At 40.1% G+C, this 19,873-nt stretch overlaps 1 protein-coding gene across 2 annotated transcripts in view; it reads right to left on the minus strand.

Moving 5' to 3' along the window:
- Positions 1-1,060: 1,060 nt before the first annotated feature.
- zmym2 (zinc finger, MYM-type 2) overlaps positions 1,061-19,873 on the minus strand; it is a 38,054-nt gene continuing 19,241 nt past the window's right edge. For both annotated transcript variants that reach the window (XM_047370031.1, XM_047370030.1), the window contains exons 14-25: positions 19,606-19,634; positions 19,296-19,437; positions 17,993-18,114; positions 16,152-16,287; positions 15,828-15,986; positions 10,268-10,392; positions 10,006-10,183; positions 9,450-9,592; positions 7,107-7,221; positions 6,471-6,713; positions 5,869-6,013; positions 1,061-4,597 (exon numbers count right to left, since the gene is read on the minus strand). In XM_047370031.1, coding sequence (XP_047225987.1) covers positions 4,375-4,597; positions 5,869-6,013; positions 6,471-6,713; positions 7,107-7,221; positions 9,450-9,592; positions 10,006-10,183; positions 10,268-10,392; positions 15,828-15,986; positions 16,152-16,287; positions 17,993-18,114; positions 19,296-19,437; positions 19,606-19,634 — 1,760 coding nt within the window. In that variant the 3' untranslated portion in view covers positions 1,061-4,374. The remainder of the gene's footprint in view (positions 4,598-5,868; positions 6,014-6,470; positions 6,714-7,106; positions 7,222-9,449; positions 9,593-10,005; positions 10,184-10,267; positions 10,393-15,827; positions 15,987-16,151; positions 16,288-17,992; positions 18,115-19,295; positions 19,438-19,605; positions 19,635-19,873) is intronic.

The following is a 19,873-nucleotide window of genomic DNA, read 5'->3' on the forward strand; positions in this document are numbered from 1 at the left end:
CTCAACCCCCAATATGGCAGACAGCTGCTCACACTGAGCCTGGTTCTGCTGGAGGTTTCTTCCTGTTTAAGGAGAGTTTTACTCTCCACTGTTGCTGCATCCATGCTCAGCATGAGAGATTGCTGCAAAGTTGGTGATTGGATGCTGTTAGCTAGTATTCCTTAGAAAACTTTTTACCAATTTGAATAATAAACTGAACTTGACTAGATCTAGTTAATGTACTTGACTGATTGGACTGAATCGACTATATTTCTGTATATTAATGAGATACGTTTTTTTGGAAATTGCCTTAAGAAACTTGTTTGGAATTTTAACTAAATTGAATTTATAAAAAACCTGAACTACACAGAAAACCACAAATCGAATCAACAGCAAATTTTCAGGATTTGTCATAAAAGTTTAAACCAATAGAAAAAAATACAGAATTTAACATTTACTCTGAAAATGGACTGTTTAAAACCTTGAAATCATTTACAATTACAAATATTTTGGTCTGAATTTGTAAAAGCCAGATTTGAAAATGATTTTTAAATACAAAATTTCTATTGCAACAGCAACATATTCAAATGCAAGAGATTCATTTCACAGTTAAGTGAAAGGTGTAATATTGACTTAAGCTATTGAAAGCCAAATCATTTTTTACCTTTGTACATTTTATACCTTATTCATAATATAAACCAACAATTCCCTAAAGATCATTTATTTTCATTAAGAAACTACTAAAGTAACACTAGCAATAAATTTTAAGTCTAATTTTATAGTCACACTTGTGACACTGAAACTAACATGTTTTCACTCAAACGTTGCCTTAAAAAGCAAACCAAACTTCAACAAGAACCTGTACTAAATTTAAAGTCAGTTCTGTACTAAATTGCCTTTCATACGAAGGGACTTAATTTCTGACCCAAAGCGAAGTACAAATAAATGTTAAAAATTGAAAATTAATGTGTTTTTGTAATTTTGGGATTTTCTTTAATAAATCAGAGTAAAACCTCTAAACTCAAACCGTGTAAGTTCAGTGACATTTAGTACATGACAGGCTGAATTACAAATGAGTCCGTTTAGAAAAAAGGAAATCATTTATTAAACATAACCATATCGGCAGAACAGCCCACACACATAGCATCGGATTCAGGTCACAATCACTCACTTTCACTATATACAGATAGGCACATTCACATTAGGCGTTAAAGCCAGCCACAGCGAGTACTGTAGGTCCAAACCAGTGGCAGGTTTGGTTGTTGCCTCTCAGTCCAGCAGGGAAAAACAAAACAATATTTTTTTTAAAAATCACCAGTCTGGTTAACTGGTTTGCTCTGATCCAGCATCTGTTCACCTGGAAATTTAAATGTTTGGATTTAAAGCTGCATGTGAAAAACCTCCATGAGAAAATACCACCATAGTGTTTTCACTGCAGATTCAGACCTTTAAACACAATCTGGTGTCCCGAACAGCAGCAGCAGCTGTCCTAAAGAGAAAGGAAGCAGTGATTGGAAATATGCACACAAGGCGTGTTTTACAGAAGGGACAAACATCCTCAAGGTCTTCAATAGATTTGAGCTCCACACAAACAAAACAAAAAAACTGAGCAGTTCTTGTGAAACAAAACATTTACAAAAAGTAAAAAGTACATAGTCTAACTCAACTGTTTACTTGATGAGAACACAAAAATACTCAACGAAAAAACTGCTACAACAAAACCTTTTACTTTGCTGTACTAGACGTTTATAAAAACATGAGGAAAATTGGACACTTGCAAAAAAGTGCTCCATATATAAACTACCCTCATCCTTTATGCTCAGCGGGATCCGTCGCCACCGCAGGACAGCAGCAATTAATGGGTGAAGACAAGGTGAGATGGAAATATCAGCCACAAAATCCCAACATAGGAATAGAAAAAATGGAATAAATAAAAGTTTTAGAGAGACTTCTTGCAGGATTGCAAGCTGAAGTTGTCTTTGTGAGTTTTTCCTGTGTTGACGTTGTGTGAGATAACCAACCTGCCTGCAACATAGTCTGGGTTTAGTACTCTGGTAATGCTACATCCCAGGAGTGAAGGTTACTCTCATGTCCAACAATGAAGGCAGTCTGTCTCCTGTACCACAGGCAGTCCAATCTATCAGAACAGAGAACAGATCTTTACTGTCCTGGAACCAGACCTGATTGAAGTCCTCCGCAGTATACAGGTGGAGACGGACAACAAAGCTGAATGAGGAGGAACAGACAGCGCGACGTTGGGAGGGAATTAAGGCAGCCTACTTAATGGAGAGGTTACACAACATAAAAAAAGAGCAGATTTTATAATCCCACCTTTAAGAGCATGAAGTCAGAAAGCTGAAGTGAAATAAAACATGGCAGAAGGTCACATTGTTGATTTTCAAGCTTTCACCTGACGGTCAAACAGCTCGTTTCTTTTTTTTTACCTTCAAGAAACCTGAACTCTGATCTACCCACACATTGCTCCACAAATAAATGATCAAATTAGTTTCTTGTAAAAGCTTCAATTTACCTCTGAATTTCAACAAGCAGTGAAATGACACTGCGATGTTTCTCCCCTCTCTGACCAACTTGACATTCCGACCCTGGTTATTATTGGGCTAACATAAACGCTCAGTGAAAACTGTTCATCTCAAAAACTGAACTTTGCTTTTTTTTTTCTTGAGATTTGTCAATTTCTACTGTCTATTGAAATGTAGGAGTCTGGTTGCTTGTTCCGCAATTTTATAATTAAATTTAATAATTAAACCCATGCACTTTACGTGCAAGAAGTTATTGATTTAATTACTTCCAGTCGTTTAAGAGGATGAAAATAGCGTGTCATATTAGAGATGTGCCAATAAATGGCGAATAATTGGGTGATTTCCTGCTTGACTGACCCTGATCAGTGACCAGCCAGTCAAACTAAAAATCGGATTTTTTTTCCTGATCAGTAAATGCACCATGCATGAAAACTATCAGGTCAACTCTTTGGTGGAAGTTGTTACTGAGAAGTTGTCAGACATTTTCCAAATCGGTGAATCGTTTGGTTTATAATCTATAGATACCTCAGCAGCAAAAGTTTTAGTTGCTGTTTTCTTAGAAATCATTTTATTTTACCATCAACAATTTAGCGTCAAAAAGGGTCAGCATTATCCAGAAGGTAGAAAGGAAAAGTATTTTTCTGTTTATTAATAGTGTTTTAAAAGAGAAATCAATATACTAAAATTGGTGGAGGCAGGTCAGAGATCGGATCACACAAAATGTGTGATTGGTACATCTCTAATACATATATATGTGTGTGTGTATATTTATATATAGACATCTCTGAACACCAGATACAGTAGATAGTGCATGTTTTAGTATTTATGTGTTGGTATACAAGCAGAGTTTATTAATGTCAAACCACATCTGTGACACATTTTGGGGTCCAACAACCTGAATAAACTGTTGAACTATAATTGCATTCACATGAAAATTTTGATTTTAAAGAGGAAAAAACTCAGAATTTAATGTTTGATCATATTAATGCTTCAATTAATGTGTGATGCTCTCCTTTCATATAAAACAATTTGAGAAATGCATGCCCACTCCCCTCGGAGCCGTCAGGAATAAGCTGAAATCCAAAATAATTGTTTCAGAATTGAGCAAATTAAATTCAAAGATCCAATGTTTGATGTTTTTAACTAAATATACAAAATTTAAATTAAAGTTGGACGCAATTAGTTCTTTCAGATATGTAACCTACCGAACTGAGAACAGTGGCGGTACTATCTTCACGCTTTCTTTTGCATTGCTGGTTTTTAGGCCTAGACCGTTTTACTTTCTTGTACCCAAAGTGCTCCCTTCTGTTTTCCATTCAGTGAAGTGAAAAGGACGTGAAACAGTGATTTACAGACATCCTGGTTTCTTTGCCCCCCGCTTCCTTATAGTGGCGGCCTGGGGGATGACTGAGATATTCCTATATGTTCGAGCTGCTGGTCTGAGAGCTAAAATCTGCATCTCAGAAGTGTGTTTGGGAAAAATATCCTGATATCCCTTCACACCCACACCATCCTTAACCTTTTTGTGTGTGTATTTCATGGTAAGAACAAGCTCCAGCTCACTACTTTATCTCATGAAGTTGTTCATCTTGGTTTGCCATCTTTTTCCTCCAGCTTCTGAAATCAAAGGCTTTGTCCTCTGAATTCATTTTTGAGGCAGAAGTACAAGTCTGGGCTGCTTTTCACCACCACTGTAAGCATCCTCTACCTGCTGTGGGCGTCCCTCACCAGGAGGAAACAATAAGTCACTAACGTTGGTGAAGAGACGAGGATAAAGACTGGTGAAGGGGACACATACGACTAGATTACCCTAAACTTTCTTCGCAGGTTCTACTAAACAAAGTCCAAGCAGGTGCTACTCTCTTCCGACTTCTTCACCATGGTCCTCTTCATACTCATCTTCCTCCAGGAGTGGCTTGTCTGTGTAAATGTCTCTGACCAGGAGGACCCTTGTCAGGAGGCTTTCTAGGATCTGACGCTCCAGGGGAGTGGAGCTGAACCACACAGGGTCACTAGGGCTGCAGGCGGGATCTGGCTGAACGTAGAAGACGTCAAGGCGCTCCCACAGCAATGGTGGACTGAAAGGAGGAAGGACAGGAACAAATAGAGGAGCAGAATTGGGAGAGAGAAGGTGAAATGAGGCGAGTTAGTAGAAGATGATAAAATGAGGAAAGGAATAGGATTTGGGCAGGAGAAATGATAGGAGGACAAAAAAAGAGAAAACTGTGAATCTATTCCAAAACATGAAGAAACTTTAAATAAAACTGAATTTTCAGTCCTCATCTTTGATTGGTCAACAGTGAGGTTCAGGATGTGAACAGCAAATGGTTTTAATCACAGGACTTGGGACTAATTTTAGCAGCAGCAGCAAAGACACCTTATACTTCAAGTTTGCTTCACCAGCTTTTTTCATGTTATTTCTGTCTGTATTAAACAATAAAAACCAAACTCAGATTAAATTGAAGTGCACGTTTTAACAATGAGCTCTGAATGTTTTTGCACAGTAACCCTTTTCACTACCTTGGACGTTTTTTACATGCGTTTCCACTGCGGCGCCCAAAAATCGTGGCTTGCTTACTTATTTAATTACTTAGATCACGTCCCGCTGAGGCTCAGCAGCTCCTCATCCTGCAGGAAAACTGCTGTGATCTGGGAACACAGTTCTCTTTCCATTCCAACAGTGGAGCCCGGAATCAGATTAAAAGCAGTGAACCCACGTCCCGCCAGTCCAAACAGAGACAACGTACGTAGAGTGGATTTTAAATAAACTGTGCAGATCCCAAACTCCAGACAATTGGGATTGCTTTAGTCCGTATCTCAAAACATAAACTTTGGAAAATATTCTAACCTTACCAGGTGAAATGTCAAAAAAAGCTCTGATGAGAAGCGTTTCTCTCTCCAGAGCCTTTCTTTGTTCACAAGGAGAAAAAAAACAGGCTGTTTGGTAATATTTCCGGTAACCATAAACGGTCATGGTGTGGAAACTAACGGAGCACCACTTATCACTCTTATTTACGAAACACTTAAAGATACCACTAAATTAAGCAGGTGTTAATTCTACATTTGGGCTTATGAGATCATGCTGAGCTCTTTACATTTTCCATGTTTCTGTAAATACTGTGATAAAATGGTATTTTTACTCATTATCACACCGCGAGGATCTCATGCTGGCCCATGCCTACTTGAAGGCAATTCCCAGAATTCAATTCTATATAAACTTTAGTTCTTGGTTAAATGGTTTAAATGTGGGTACAAACATATGTTTTTCATGCTGCAGCTGGAATACATAAGACATTTTTATACATAAGCATAAAAATGTTGCACTCGCAGTGAAATAAAGCATATTTACCACTTGGATCTATAGAGCTCATAGAGTCGACACTCGTGCTTCTTCACTGGGCATCGAACAGACGAGCCCCCCGAGCCCTCGTTTTCATCCTGTTGGTCCTCGTTTAGCTTGCGCTTCCTCTTCCTGGATTCTGTCTGTTCCTCGCCTGAAGATTGAAATAAAACAAAGTGATGAGTGGCAAAGTGTGAGGATGTACCTGCAGTGGAAAACATCTTTTTTATTACAGCTGATGCCCAATGTTGTTGAGCTGCAAGTTGTGTTTTGATCCTGCGTTTCAAGCATAGACAACATTTTCATGCAGCAGATGAGGGTTTCAGTTTTCATTTAAAAAGGCAATAAACCAACTGGCTGTGGCTGAAGATAAAACGCACAAAAATAATAAGTTCAAGGGGAAAAAATATTTACATTAGTCTCTTTGAATTAAACAAAAAAACTTCTCACAGCAGCCCATTTGTTTGACTTATCAGGAACCGATCACATAAAGCCATGAGCCAGCAGTTAACTTGGTATGCCTCCATGTTGATTTAGAAAACGGTAATAAATTTGTGGAAGGTGGATAAAACCCTAAAATAGCTGGCATGCTTCCACGTTTCCAGCCTTACCGTGGTGATCCTGAGAGATGGAGGGCACGCGGATGCAGACGGTGCTCTCCTTGCTGACAGGATGGATGGTGTCAGGCCCATAAACGTTAGCGAAGGAGAGGCGCAGGTGCTGTTCCACGGTGCGCAGGCCAAAGTATTTAGTGTTCAGGTAAACCAGAGAGCGCAGCAGGGAGGCTGGACTCTGCTCCCCAAGGTGCTGACTACTCCACAGGCTCTGCTCCTCCACCCGACCCCACAGTGAGCCTGAACAAAGCACTTCAGTAACCATGCGAGCAATTCAACCAAACTGTGTGACAGAGCTTAGGCTGAAGCTATGACTCCTGCATGTCCTCATATAACTTTAAAATGCAATCACAGAGCATCAGGATGTGAACAGCAGAAAGGTTATAATCACTGGACATGACTGTGTGTTACTAGCTGCTGCTTCTACTTCACTACGTCACTATATTATCAGTGCGAGATGATTTTGTTCCCAGGCCCCACGCTGAGATGCAGCTTCACATGTTTAGCAGATAGCCTCTAGCTGCTTCTAAATACTGCTGTCAATCATGAATTAGTTGCCACATTTAAGGAAATAAACAACAGAAAACACTATTTTCCAGAACTCTAACATCAGGTGTATCTGACTGCTCTTACCATCAGGAAGCACACTGGGCTGCCAGTCTTTGAGCACCTTGTTGAGCTCCTCTCCAAACTGCTGATAAGTCGGGTCACTGAACAGATCATCCGTCCGGCCTTTGGCATGAAGATGCTTAAAACACACAAACAAACTCCCATGGGTACGGCGCACAAACACACGGTGATCTAAGGCAGTAGACAACACAGCTTTAGTGTCCTCATAATAAAGATCAACATCACAGTTTATCAGGATGTGAACAGCAATGGATATAATCACTGGACACACTAATGAGTACATGTAGACCTGCGTCAAATAAAAAACACCAGACAAATATCACTATAATTAGGACAGATTTTAAACAAAGGGAGAACTGCAGCCAAATGCAGGTCCAAACATTTCAACAGAATCACTTTAAACTTTGAACAAAACTGATGGAAAAGTCTCTTAAATTCATTCTTACATTTCTGTCAGAAAACTTGAAAACTCCAACATCTGATGAGCTTAGAGAAAAATGTGCTCCTCTCAGCAGCCATGCTCTGATCCTCACATGGGTGAAGAGGAGGGAAAAGACTGCACACCAGTAAAACCGGTCCTACTGGAAACACTCACCTTTAACTTAGTTCCTACCTCCAAAAACAGAACAGCAATGTCAACAAAACCTATTGCATTTTTGGAAATTAGTTTTATGTAAGTTTTAAAATTGTAACATTTTATTGTTTTTTTCTTGTTTTTACATAACTTTATTTATAAGACTAATAAAGTTAAGAAAATGATCTGTTATTCTCAAATCTGAAAAAAAAAAAATGAACACAATAAACTGAAAAGGTTATATAATAAACTTTTATTATATTAAACACCTTAGAGTGGAACTAAACCCCATGTAAAAGAATAACTTTTTTGAATTTTGAAAAATGCCACCAAAGTGGTGGGGATGAGCGGAGGGGGTTAAGCAGGGGTGTGGTTAGGAGGATGAGGAAAAGTGGCAGCTAGCTTAATTTGGAATATTGAAACATGGAGAGCGAGCAGAGGGACGCTGGTAGTTTCACCATGGACATAATCTTTTGAGGTGGAGGATTTTTCACCTCGCTCGTCACCAGAGGTCAGCAGGCCTGAGCTTTATCAGTTCGAGCTGCTGGCTCAAGGTGTGATTCAGAGATGCCCGAAGCCGGCAATGCCGAGGCAGTGGAGGAACGCTATGAGGGCGTGTCTAAGTGAGACGGTTTAATACCCGAACCCGGGGGTTGTGACATAAGCATGTACCAAGCTGTACTGTTTGAACCAATAGGAAAATTCAACTGCAGTAACCACTGTTCAACCCTATGAGGGCAGCACCAAGAAGATTTTAGGACAAATATTCCAGAATTAAACAAGTTTATATGAAATTACAAAAAAATAGCACAGTAACATAAAAATAGCACCCTAGGCCCAATTTATACAGTTTATATGCAAAAAATGTTTATTTGGGGTTTAGTTTCTCTTTGAATAAAAAAAAAAGTACTGAAGGCAAACCATGGTTGTCTGCCTTCATGTGATTAACATGCTTCTTAGGGGTGTAATTTTACATTTTGATCATGAAACAATAGGACATGTTAAGCTCAGAAGATATTAATGTTTTAATCAAAACCAAGAACCGTCTCCGTTTTGACCTTACATAAAGACAAAACGTTTCATGAATTAAAACAATTTTAAAGGATCTGTAATCAGTCTAGAAGTACTTCAGTCTTCAGAGCAGCACAGCATCTAAGGTGGTCCCCATGAAAAACTGGTACTGAACCAGTGCTTTCACAAATGAAGTTAAGGTCTTACTGTCTGCAAATTGTGTCTTAATAAATCTCTAAGTGTAGAATAATCCAGTTCTGGTTAACCAGACTAGGTATTTCAGAGTTTGAGCTGATCCATTTTCCTGTAGAAAAAAGTAAAACCTTTACTGATGATATAAATGATTTTAGGGTTGTGTCTACAGCCCAAAACAAAACTGCTTTCACAAATATAATAAATCATTTCAAAATAATCTGTAAGCACTGTGACAAAGTTCAGTTGATGTTAGTTGCTAGCCAGCAGTGCACCCAGAGGCTTTTTTATTATCTTGTGATGAAGTTAAGCCATGAGATGCTGTTACAGTCTGAGTGCAGAGTTTTATCCCTTCAAGTCAGTAACAACTCATCAACTCCTTACATGTGAAGAAAAACCAGTTGACATGAAAACAATCTGCATCAGAATAAAAGTGTTTCTGTACAACTTTAACAAATTTCCAGAAAAATAAGACAACCTGTGCATTAGAGTCAATCTATCTACTAGTTATTTTTGCTTCGTGGAGAGAGGTTGTGATTCTGGGGTTATGTATATTGTAGTGAACTGACCTGCTGGATACCCAGACAGAGGTAGAGGATGCTGTCTGGAGAGTAGCGCTCCCCGTTGGGCCTGCAGACCTCCCTGACAAATCGGGACAGAGCAACATTCAGCTCCTCTGCGTTCAATGACAACATGTTACTTTTTGACCGTCCTGCAGGAGAGAGAAAATAAACAGAGGCTGTCACTGGAAACAAACTTTAGATCAGGGGAGGAAGTGAGACGAGTTCAATAACCATCAGATTCCCTGTGCTTGTAGCTTTTCTCCCTCTCCTAATGCCCCTCACACAGCAGACTGCACACCAATTCAGAAGAGCAAACTCCACCGCCAACTTGGAAAGCTCTCCAGCTCACCAAGTGTTGATGTTTCAGAGTAAGAAGGAAGTGTGGCAACAAGTAAAAGCAAGAGCATAAGTGAGTTAACCAATGTTCTGACAAAATATTTTAAAAGTAAATAAATGACTTGATTCTGCAGGGGAAAAAAACACTGGGTTTATCACCAGGGAGGTATTTAGATTTCACAAGACACTGGACAAAACAAAACCTGCCAAACACTGCTCAGCTCACTTGGTTTGGAGGTATCCTTTTCTTTGGTGTCTTCTGATTGGTCAGACAGGGACAGCGCCCAGCGTTTCCAAGCATTGATGCCATAGCGAGATTTAAGGGGCAGCGATCTGCCTTCTAAATTGCTTGAATGAGATGGAGAGGATGAAGGCAAATCCTCCACAGCCTGCCTCTTATTTCCCTGTAAAAGGCACATTACAGCATAATCAAGCTGAGTTGACTAATAGAATAACCCTGTTATAAGTATATATCCGTGTCTACGTACCAGTTTTCTGGGCTGCGGTTGAGGTACCGACTCCTGCAGCTCCTCTTTCTCCTCTGCCAGGACCATAGGCAAAGAAAAGCCCATATCATCATCCATTCCTTCCAGCACCGGAACAGGTTCTGACGCTGAGACAGTTCACAACATGTGTTGAATTATACACTAGTTTGTATAAAATGATGGTAATATATACAGAAATTTGTTCACTTAAGCATCCAGTTGGGTAATTCTCAGGAGCCAAAGTCCTTCATTTATTTCAATGTTTATGTTCATGTGTATGCACACTCTTCTCCAAAAGTATCGAACAATGAGGCCAAATTGTTTCCCATCGTTCTGCAGACTGCAAACATTTGGGTTTGATTCAATTCAAATTCAATTCAAATTCAAAAAAACTTTATTAATCCCAAAGGGAAATTAAATGTTGTTGTAGCTCATATTATGAAGGTTTCTTCAAAGAGCCGTTGTAGATGCTGATGGCTGTGGGCAGGAAGGATCTCCTGTAGCGCTCTATCAGAAGATGGCTAAGAGAAGAGTTCAAGTGTTTTGGGTCAGTATTCTGCTGTATGAAGAAAGATCTCCCAGTCAGTGTAGTTGCATTTTTCGATTGATTAGAGGAAAAAACTTTCTGTACACTTCTGAGTTTGCATTACTGCTACCACCGCACACTGCATCATCACTGAAGATTAATAGGCCCGTTCCAGCAGAAACCATGAGAGCCAAAGATATGGCATTATCTGTGTTTACCATTGGGTTTTCACAGACGAGCTTGTTTGGGATCATGGACAGAACCTCCCCAAACGTAGACTTTCCAGCACATGAATAGATTAATCTTTGTCTCATCGGTACATAAAACTTTGTCCCAGAATTTTGTTGGTTCATCTCTGTGCTTTTAGGGGAAGTCCAGTTTGGCATTTTGGTTCTTCCTGCTAAGACTTGGTTTGAATATTCTGGTGGAGTCTCTGCGCTTTTATCCATAAAGTGTTCTATGATATCTTCACTGGTGCCCTCTGGAGGTTGCTCTTGCAATGTTTCAGCGTACAACTGCTGATATTTCCCCTGGCCTACCTGCTTTATGTCTGCTATGTTGAACCCAAGCGGTTTCTTCTTCTTCACCACATGCTAAATCTGTGTTGTATCTCTGCAATGGATCTAAATTACTTCTCATCTTCTCTTAAAGGGGACATATAATGCTTTAAAATCCTACCTTTTTACACTTAAATCATTCAGTTGTGGTCTATATACAGGTCCTTCTCAAAATATTAGCATATTGTGATAAAGTTATTTTCCATAATGTCATGATGAAAATTTAATATTCATATATTTTAGATTCATTGCACACTAACTGAAATATTTCAGGTCTTTTATTGTCTTAATACGGATTATTTTGGCAAACAGCTCATGAAAACCCAAAATTCCTATCTCACAAAATTAGCATATCATTAAAAGGGTCTCTAAACGAGCTATGAACCTAATCATCTGAATCAACGAGTTAACTCTAAACACCTGCAAAAGATTCCTGAGGCCTTTAAAACTCCCAGCCTGGTTCATCACTCAAAACCCCAATCATGGGTAAGACTGCCGACCTGACTGCTGTCCAGAAGGCCACTATTGACACCCTCAAGCAAGAGGGTAAGACACAGAAAGAAATTTCTGAACGAATAGGCTGTTCCCAGAGTGCTGTATCAAGGCACCTCAGTGGGAAGTCTGTGGGAAGGAAAAAGTGTGGCAGAAAACGCTGCACAACGAGAAGAGGTGACCGGACCCTGAGGAAGATTGTGGAGAAGGGCCGATTCCAGACCTTGGGGGACCTGCGGAAGCAGTGGACTGAGTCTGGAGTAGAAACATCCAGAGCCACCATGCACAGGCGTGTGCAGGAAATGGGCTACAGGTGCCGCATTCCCCAGGTCAAGCCACTTTTGAACCAGAAACAGCGGCAGAAGCGCCTGACCTGGGCTACAGAGAAGCAGCACTGGACTGTTGCTCAGTGGTCCAAAGTACTTTTTTCGGATGAAAGCAAATTCTGCATGTCATTCGGAAATCAAGGTGCCAGAGTCTGGAGGAAGACTGGGGAGAAGGAAATGCCAAAATGCCAGAAGTCCAGTGTCAAGTACCCACAGTCAGTGATGGTCTGGGGTGCCGTGTCAGCTGCTGGTGTTGGTCCACTGTGTTTTATCAAGGGCAGGGTCAATGCAGCTAGCTATCAGGAGATTTTGGAGCACTTCATGCTTCCATCTGCTGAAAAGCTTTATGGAGATGAAGATTTCATTTTTCAGCACGACCTGGCACCTGCTCACAGTGCCAAAACCACTGGTAAATGGTTTACTGACCATGGTATAACTGTGCTCAATTGGTCTGCCAACTCTCCTGACCTGAACCCCATAGAGAATCTGTGGGATATTGTGAAGAGAACGTTGAGAGACTCAAGACCCAACACTCTGGATGAGCTAAAGGCCGCTATCGAAGCATCCTGGGCCTCCATAAGACCTCAGCAGTGCCACAGGCTGATTGCCTCCATGCCACGCCGCATTGAAGCAGTCATTTCTGCAAAAGGATTCCCGACCAAGTATTGAGTGCATAACTGTACATGATTATTTGAAGGTTGACGTTTTTTGTATTAAAAACACTTTTCTTTTATTGGTCGGATGAAATATGCTAATTTTGTGAGATAGGAATTTTGGGTTTTCATGAGCTGTATGCCAAAATCATCCGTATTAAGACAATAAAAGACCTGAAATATTTCAGTTAGTGTGCAATGAATCTAAAATATATGAATGTTAAATTTTCATCATGACATTATGGAAAATAATGAACTTTATCACAATATGCTAATATTTTCAGAAGGACCTGTAAAGTGGAACTGCAAAGCTTTGGTTTGAACTCCTCGTTATTGTAGCTCCACAGGCTCATCTTTTACTCCTGTTCTGAGGTGCGTCTGAAAGCAACTCGTTTTGGTGACGTCTCTTTAAATGCTACTGAGGCACCTAAACCCCCCGGACAAACGCTCCACTTTGATCTGTTTGGCCAGTTTTGTAGTCTGATAACAATTATCTAGCAGCGCAGAAACGAGACAAAATCTAAAATTGTTAATGTACTAATACTATTAAAAACATGCACTCAAGGAACTAGAAGCAGCACACAGCGCTAGCATAAGTAGAAGGCACGATGCTAATGCTATCAGAACAATGTTCAGGACGTCATATCAACACACAATAAATTCATGTTTAAAATAAAGTTTGTTGTCATTTTAGCGTTATTTGAAGCTTAACGCTTTACTGTGTCCATTGTCTCTATAGACAGAAGGAACTGACCCCTTAATTAGATGAAGTCTTTCAGCAAATCTTTCTTGATTCTGGTGGAGGTTGCTGAAGGCACTCATCCTTGAAATGGGGGCATTGGAATTTCCCCACTGATGTGGGTAGATTTCCATGAAAAATAAAATTTAACCAGGCACTTTGAAGAGGTTCTGATGCTGGGGGACGGTGTAATAAATTGTGTGGGTTAATACACCCAACAACTGAACCAACCGTACCCTCATTCAGCGAAGGAATACTTGAGCTTGGACTACAAAATTTCTGCGAGAAATAAATATGGCGAATACGCGGAAATCTATGACCTTATTTAGCTGTTCTGCAGCAAATACTGTAACGTAACAGTTGAAAAAACGTAACAGATGATAGAGAAAACTGAACGGACTGAAAAATATGACCCAAACAGAATATAAAGATATCTAAACAACACTCCTTCTGACTCCAAGTACACAACAAAATGTATTTAGGGCCCAAAAAAGTAGATTTTCCATGATATGTCCCCTTTAATGTCACAATTGCTTGATTTCATCCATAAACAGCTCTATGGTTTTACATGTTGGTTACATCTCTAATTATAAATTGAGTCGCCAAAAGCAAAACAAAACATTCAGCTAAAAATCTGTTGTTCTGATGCAAATAATACTGCCTTCTGTATGCCTTCTTATGTACCAGATCCAGATGTGATTACCTGGAAATAAAACCTGAATTGTTGATCTCTTCTCTTAAATTAATTTTCAGACCTACAATATATGTTTGCACCCTACAGCAAAAAGAAATGAGTTCCACTGGACCCTGTGGCCCAACAATCTGCACAATATACAAGCAATGACTGCCAAAGATAATTCAATAAATTTGAAATTAAGCAGCAAGAACAATTTTTCAAACTTAAATTTTAAAGCTAAATGATGAGATAACTCTGCTTGCCTTAGTAATGACTTTAAAAATCCCCTGACAGAAAACCAAACCCTGAAACATCTGCCTTGACAGTGCTGATAAAATACACAGAGGAAGAAATATTTGTCCCAGTTGTTGTACTGAACTATCAAAAAACCCACAGACTCAGATGGCGCCAGATAAAAGATGGATTAAGTGACAAACTAAAACAGGGAGAATCAGTGAGACGATTCTAATGGGCCTTAGAGACAAAGTGATTTCATCTTTGGCAGTATCCTTCCATGTACTTGACAACTAAACCTGAACAAATCTAAATAAATAAACCAACCAAAATGTGTTAAAGATTCAATTCTTCAGCAGACGAGGTAACAGTCAGAACTGACCATAATGAGGATGTGGACTTTGAGTATAGATCTAATTAAAGAGACACCTGGAGCTTGGACAGGCCACCACCACAACACTGATGTTGACAGTATGGTGTTTTTGGGTATAATATGTTGACCTTACTGTGTTCAACACCCAAAGGACCACAGCGTGGATGTTAAAAAGTCTTATGAAGTTCGGCGTTTTCACTATGCTGGACGGGGCTGATTAAAAGAGAAACCGACCGTGTTGGTTTATGGCTTCGTATGGAAGCTTGTATGGACCAAAACTCTCATTTACCTGGTGCTTTATGTGCGCGTTTCAAAACAACCATGTTGGTACACAAACCATCCCAGAGCTAGTGACTTTGCCTTGATTACCAGAGTTTTAATACAGCTACAGTGCCTTGCAAAGAATGTTCCACGTTTGCTATGTTAGAACCACAATCTTCAGTTATGAGTTTCATGTGGCAGACCAACACAACACATTATAGTGAAGTAGAATTAAAATGAGCAGGTGTGGCAGGCATTTGTATTCATTCAGGCCCCTTTACTGATAGCCTTAAATAAATGCAGTGAACCCATTGGGGTTCAGGGGTCATCTAAGTAAATATAGTCTACCTTTACTTTAATCTCAGTATAAACCCTCAGAGGTTTATGAACGAGCATTAGTGAACAAGGAGCATCATGAAGACTGAGGAGAAAGAATAAAGCCATCACTAAAGGAAAGTCATAAGAATCCCATTTGATTCCAATTTACCGTAGGGCGCCAAATACAAATGCACACAGCCTTCCAGAATTTTACCATTTATCATTTTGCTGCTGCTTCACAAATGTACATGTCCTTGTGGTGGACTATCGCATAAAATGCCCACAAATCATCTAGCAGTCTGTGGTAGAGATGTAACAGAATGGGTGTGAATACTTTTACTAAGCATTTATTACTCCATTTGGCAATGCTGTGGTTGTCAGGCTGAGACCTGGATGTAGAGTGTTTACCTTGAGGGAAGTCTGCCTCCAGGTCCAGGTTGGAGTCATACTTCTCCTCCTCCTCCTCCTCCCTCTCCCCACCTTCCTCCACCTTCTCCTCTTCCTCAGAGCTACTGCTGGAGGACTCTTCTTTTACACACTCTCTCTTCAATATCACCGACTTCACATCTAAAATGTACAACCGGGCAGATTCTTGGTGTCAACATTTTCAGCAGGTTTTTATTTAACTGACTTTGTTTTAAAGCATCACGTTAGCAGAGCAATGTATGAATCAGCATATTTGAGGAACTTCTATCAGCACAGTGCTTCAAGGTCCGATCTCCAGTCTCTCACCTGGCTTCTCGTCATCTTTGTTAATTACATCAGCCTCCATGGTGCTAGAGGGCACCTCATTTTTCAGATCTTTCATGGTCTGAATAATCTGTTCTGCCCCCTGCAGGGTGGTGGGCAGAAACACAGGCACAGGAACCTGAAAGGACAAAGATTTATATGTTATAAAATCAGAGCACCTTGAATACAGGTCCTTCTCAAAAAATTAGCATATTGTGATAAAGTTCATTATTTTCTATAATGTAATGATGAAAATTTAACATTCATATATTTTAGATTCATTGCACACTAACTGAAATATTTCAGGTCTTTTATTGCCTTAATACGGATGATTTTGGCATACAGCTCATGAAAACCCAAAATTCCTACCTCACAAAATTAGCATATTTCATCCGATCAATAAAAGAAAAGTGTTTTTAATACAAAAAACGTCAACCTTCAAATAATCATGTACAATTATGCACTCAATACTTGGTCGGGAATCCTTTTGCAGAAATGACTGCTTCAATACGGCGTGGCATGGAGGCAATCAGCCTGTGGCACTGCTGAGGTCTTATGGAGGCCCAGGATGCTTCGATAGCGGCCTTTAGCTCATCCAGAGTGTTGGGTCTTGAGTCTCTCAACGTTCTCTTCACAATATCCCACAGATTCTCTATGGGGTTCAGGTCAGGAGAGTTGGCAGGCCAATTGAGCACAGTGATACCATGGTCAGTAAACCATTTACCAGCTGCTGAAAAATGAAATCTTCATCTCCATAAAGCTTTTCAGCAGATGGAAGCATGAAGTGCTCCAAAATCTCCTGATAGCTAGCTGCATTGACCCTGCCCTTGATAAAACACAGTGGACCAACACCAGCAGCTGACACGGCACCCCAGACCATCACTGACTGTGGGTACTTGACACTGGACTTCTGGCATTTTGGCATTTCCTTCTCCCCAGTCTTCCTCCAGACTCTGGCACCTTGATTTCCGAATGACATGCAGAATTTGCTTTCATCCGAAAAAAGTACTTTGGACCACTGAGCAACAGTCCAGTGCTGCTTCTCTGTAGCCCAGGACTGGGGAATGCGGCACCTGTAGCCCATTTCCTGCACACACCTGTGCACGGTGGCTCTGGATGTTTCTACTCCAGACTCAGTCCACTGCTTCCGCAGGTCCCCCAAGGTCTGGAATCGGTCCTTCTCCACAATCTTCCTCAGGGTCCGGTCACCTCTTCTCGTTGTGCAGCGTTTTCTGCCACACTTTTTCCTTCCCACAGACTTCCCACTGAGGTGCCTTGATACAGCACTCTGGGAACAGCCTATTTGTTCAGAAATGTCTTTCTGTGTCTTACCCTCTTGCTTGAGGGTGTCAATAGTGGCCTTCTGGACAGCAGTCAGGTCGGCAGTCTTACCCATGATTGGGGTTTTGAGTGATGAACCAGGCTGGGAGTTTTAAAGGCCTCAGGAATCTTTTGCAGGTGTTTAGAGTTAACTCGTTGATTCAGATGATTAGGTTCATAGCTCGTTTAGAGACCCTTTTAATGATATGCTAATTTTGTGAGATAGGAATTTTGGGTTTTTATGAGCTGTATGACAAAATCATCCGTATTAAGACAATAAAAGACCTAAAATATTTCAGTTAGTGTGCAATGAATCTAAAATATATGATGGTTACATTTTCATCATGACATTATGGAAAATAATGAACTTTATCACAATATGCTAATATTTTGAGAAGGACCTGTATAACCTCTCCTGGCTGACTCCAGGACGTTTTCTTGTCCTTTTAACTGATTTTAAGGTTATATCTGCATGCATATCTTTTAATAGTGTATGTGTTTGTGAAACATGAACGGCGTATTACCGGTACAGGCATAGAGACTGGAGTAGGGGTGACCTGGGCATACATGTTCATAGGCATTGGGATGAAGACGGGGACAGGTATAGGAACAGGAATATACTCCCTCTTCACACCGTCATCTACATCTGCAGACACAGATATACCAGATCACAATATCCACTACCAGCAAATTAGTGAGTGCAGAAATCCTTCTGTGCAACATCTTTAATTTAAACTATGTACCTTAAATGGTTCTCATTTCCCTCTGACCTATCGAGCCTTAAAAAAACTATTTACGAGGCTTAACTTTTTTACATTTTTGTTATGCTACAACCACAAACCCTTTATAGATCAAGACAAAGTGGTTGATAATCCTCAACACATTGCAGAACCATATTTTACTGCAGATAGAGCTACAAGTCTTTAGGGTATGTCTTTAACAGCCTTGTTAGTCTAGACTAGAGGGTGCTATTCCTGCTCTATGGTCTTTGCAAAATGGCTCATGTGCAATCAGACTGGATGGAGGGCATCTGTGAAGATCCATGTTTAAGTCACAGATTCTCAGTTGGATTTAGATTTGGACTTTGACTGGGCCCTTTCTAACAGGTGAACATGCTTTAAACAAAACCAGGCTCTAACAGGTTCTTGTGCAGGACTGCCCTCTATTTCACGCCATTCTTCTTCTCTGACTGGCGTCCGTGTCTGTGCTAAAGACAACTCGCTCCAACTCCCACATTTCACAGTGGGAATGATGTGTTCAGAGTGAGATATGGTGTTAGTCCCCCCCACATGTAATGTTTACCATAGTGATCAAAAGGTTCAAATTTGGTCTCATCTGACCAGAACCTATTCTTCCTCATGTTTGTTGTGTCCCCCTCATGGCATGACGAATTCAACCTGTAATTTGGAGGTCTAACTGCTTTCTTTTAAACAATGGTTTTCAACTTGTGAGACATTTTAAGCTTGGGATATTGTTTTATAGCCCAACCTTGCCTTAAGCTTCTTTACAACTTAATTACTAACCCGTCTGGTGTTTTCTAAGTCTTCATGATGCTGTTAGATCACTAAAGTCTTCTAATAAACTAACAAAGTGGTGGAATGTATTTACCAATTAAAAAACATCTGAAGGCAGCTTGGCTGCACTAGATATTATTGAGGTGCATCAGACTAAAATACCTGAATACAAATACACACATTATTTTAGTTGTCCTCCGTCATTATGCACTGCTTTGTGTTGGTGTATCATAAAAATTCACTATGAAATAAATTGTGGTTGTGACGTGACAAAATGTGGAAAAAGTTCAAAAAGCACTGTTGAACTTTTTACCTGTCTGTAGATGTTTGCTCTGCATGTGTGGTTTGCAGTAGGTGGCTTTAGTCAGGGTGAGCGGTTTGCAGAGCACCGCCTTGTTCTTCACATCTCTAATCACACCCCCGCTGGAGTACACCACAGGACTCTGAGTCACCAGCTGAGGGAAGAAAGACAATTCAACAGTTTGCACAGAGATTAAACAATACAAGTTAAGCTACAGCTGTAAGACGTTTTAATAGGCATTTATTTTAAATAATTACATGCTCTCACCAAGTCAGTAGTAATATTTGATTGTTTTATATTGCTGTCAATCATTCTACCTTACCCCAGCTTTTGACCCTTGCATGTCGATACCTATGAAGGGGACAAAAACACATGGATTACATCTGTAGCTCATAAAAGAACCCATTTCTTCAAGGCGACTTCTCATTTGTTGTAGTACAAAGTTTTTTTTTTAATAAAGGGAACTATTTAGGGACTAATAAGTAGTTGCAACCCCATTTCAGCAGCAGTGGTTGTCACAGTAGTACCTAGCATGTCTGGATCTTTTATCAGGACTGTTTTTGCCAGTGTTCCTTTATGTGGGAGTCACA

Source organism: Girardinichthys multiradiatus, chromosome 7, assembly GCF_021462225.1.
Source record: "Girardinichthys multiradiatus isolate DD_20200921_A chromosome 7, DD_fGirMul_XY1, whole genome shotgun sequence".
Lineage (NCBI taxonomy): Eukaryota > Metazoa > Chordata > Actinopteri > Cyprinodontiformes > Goodeidae > Girardinichthys > Girardinichthys multiradiatus.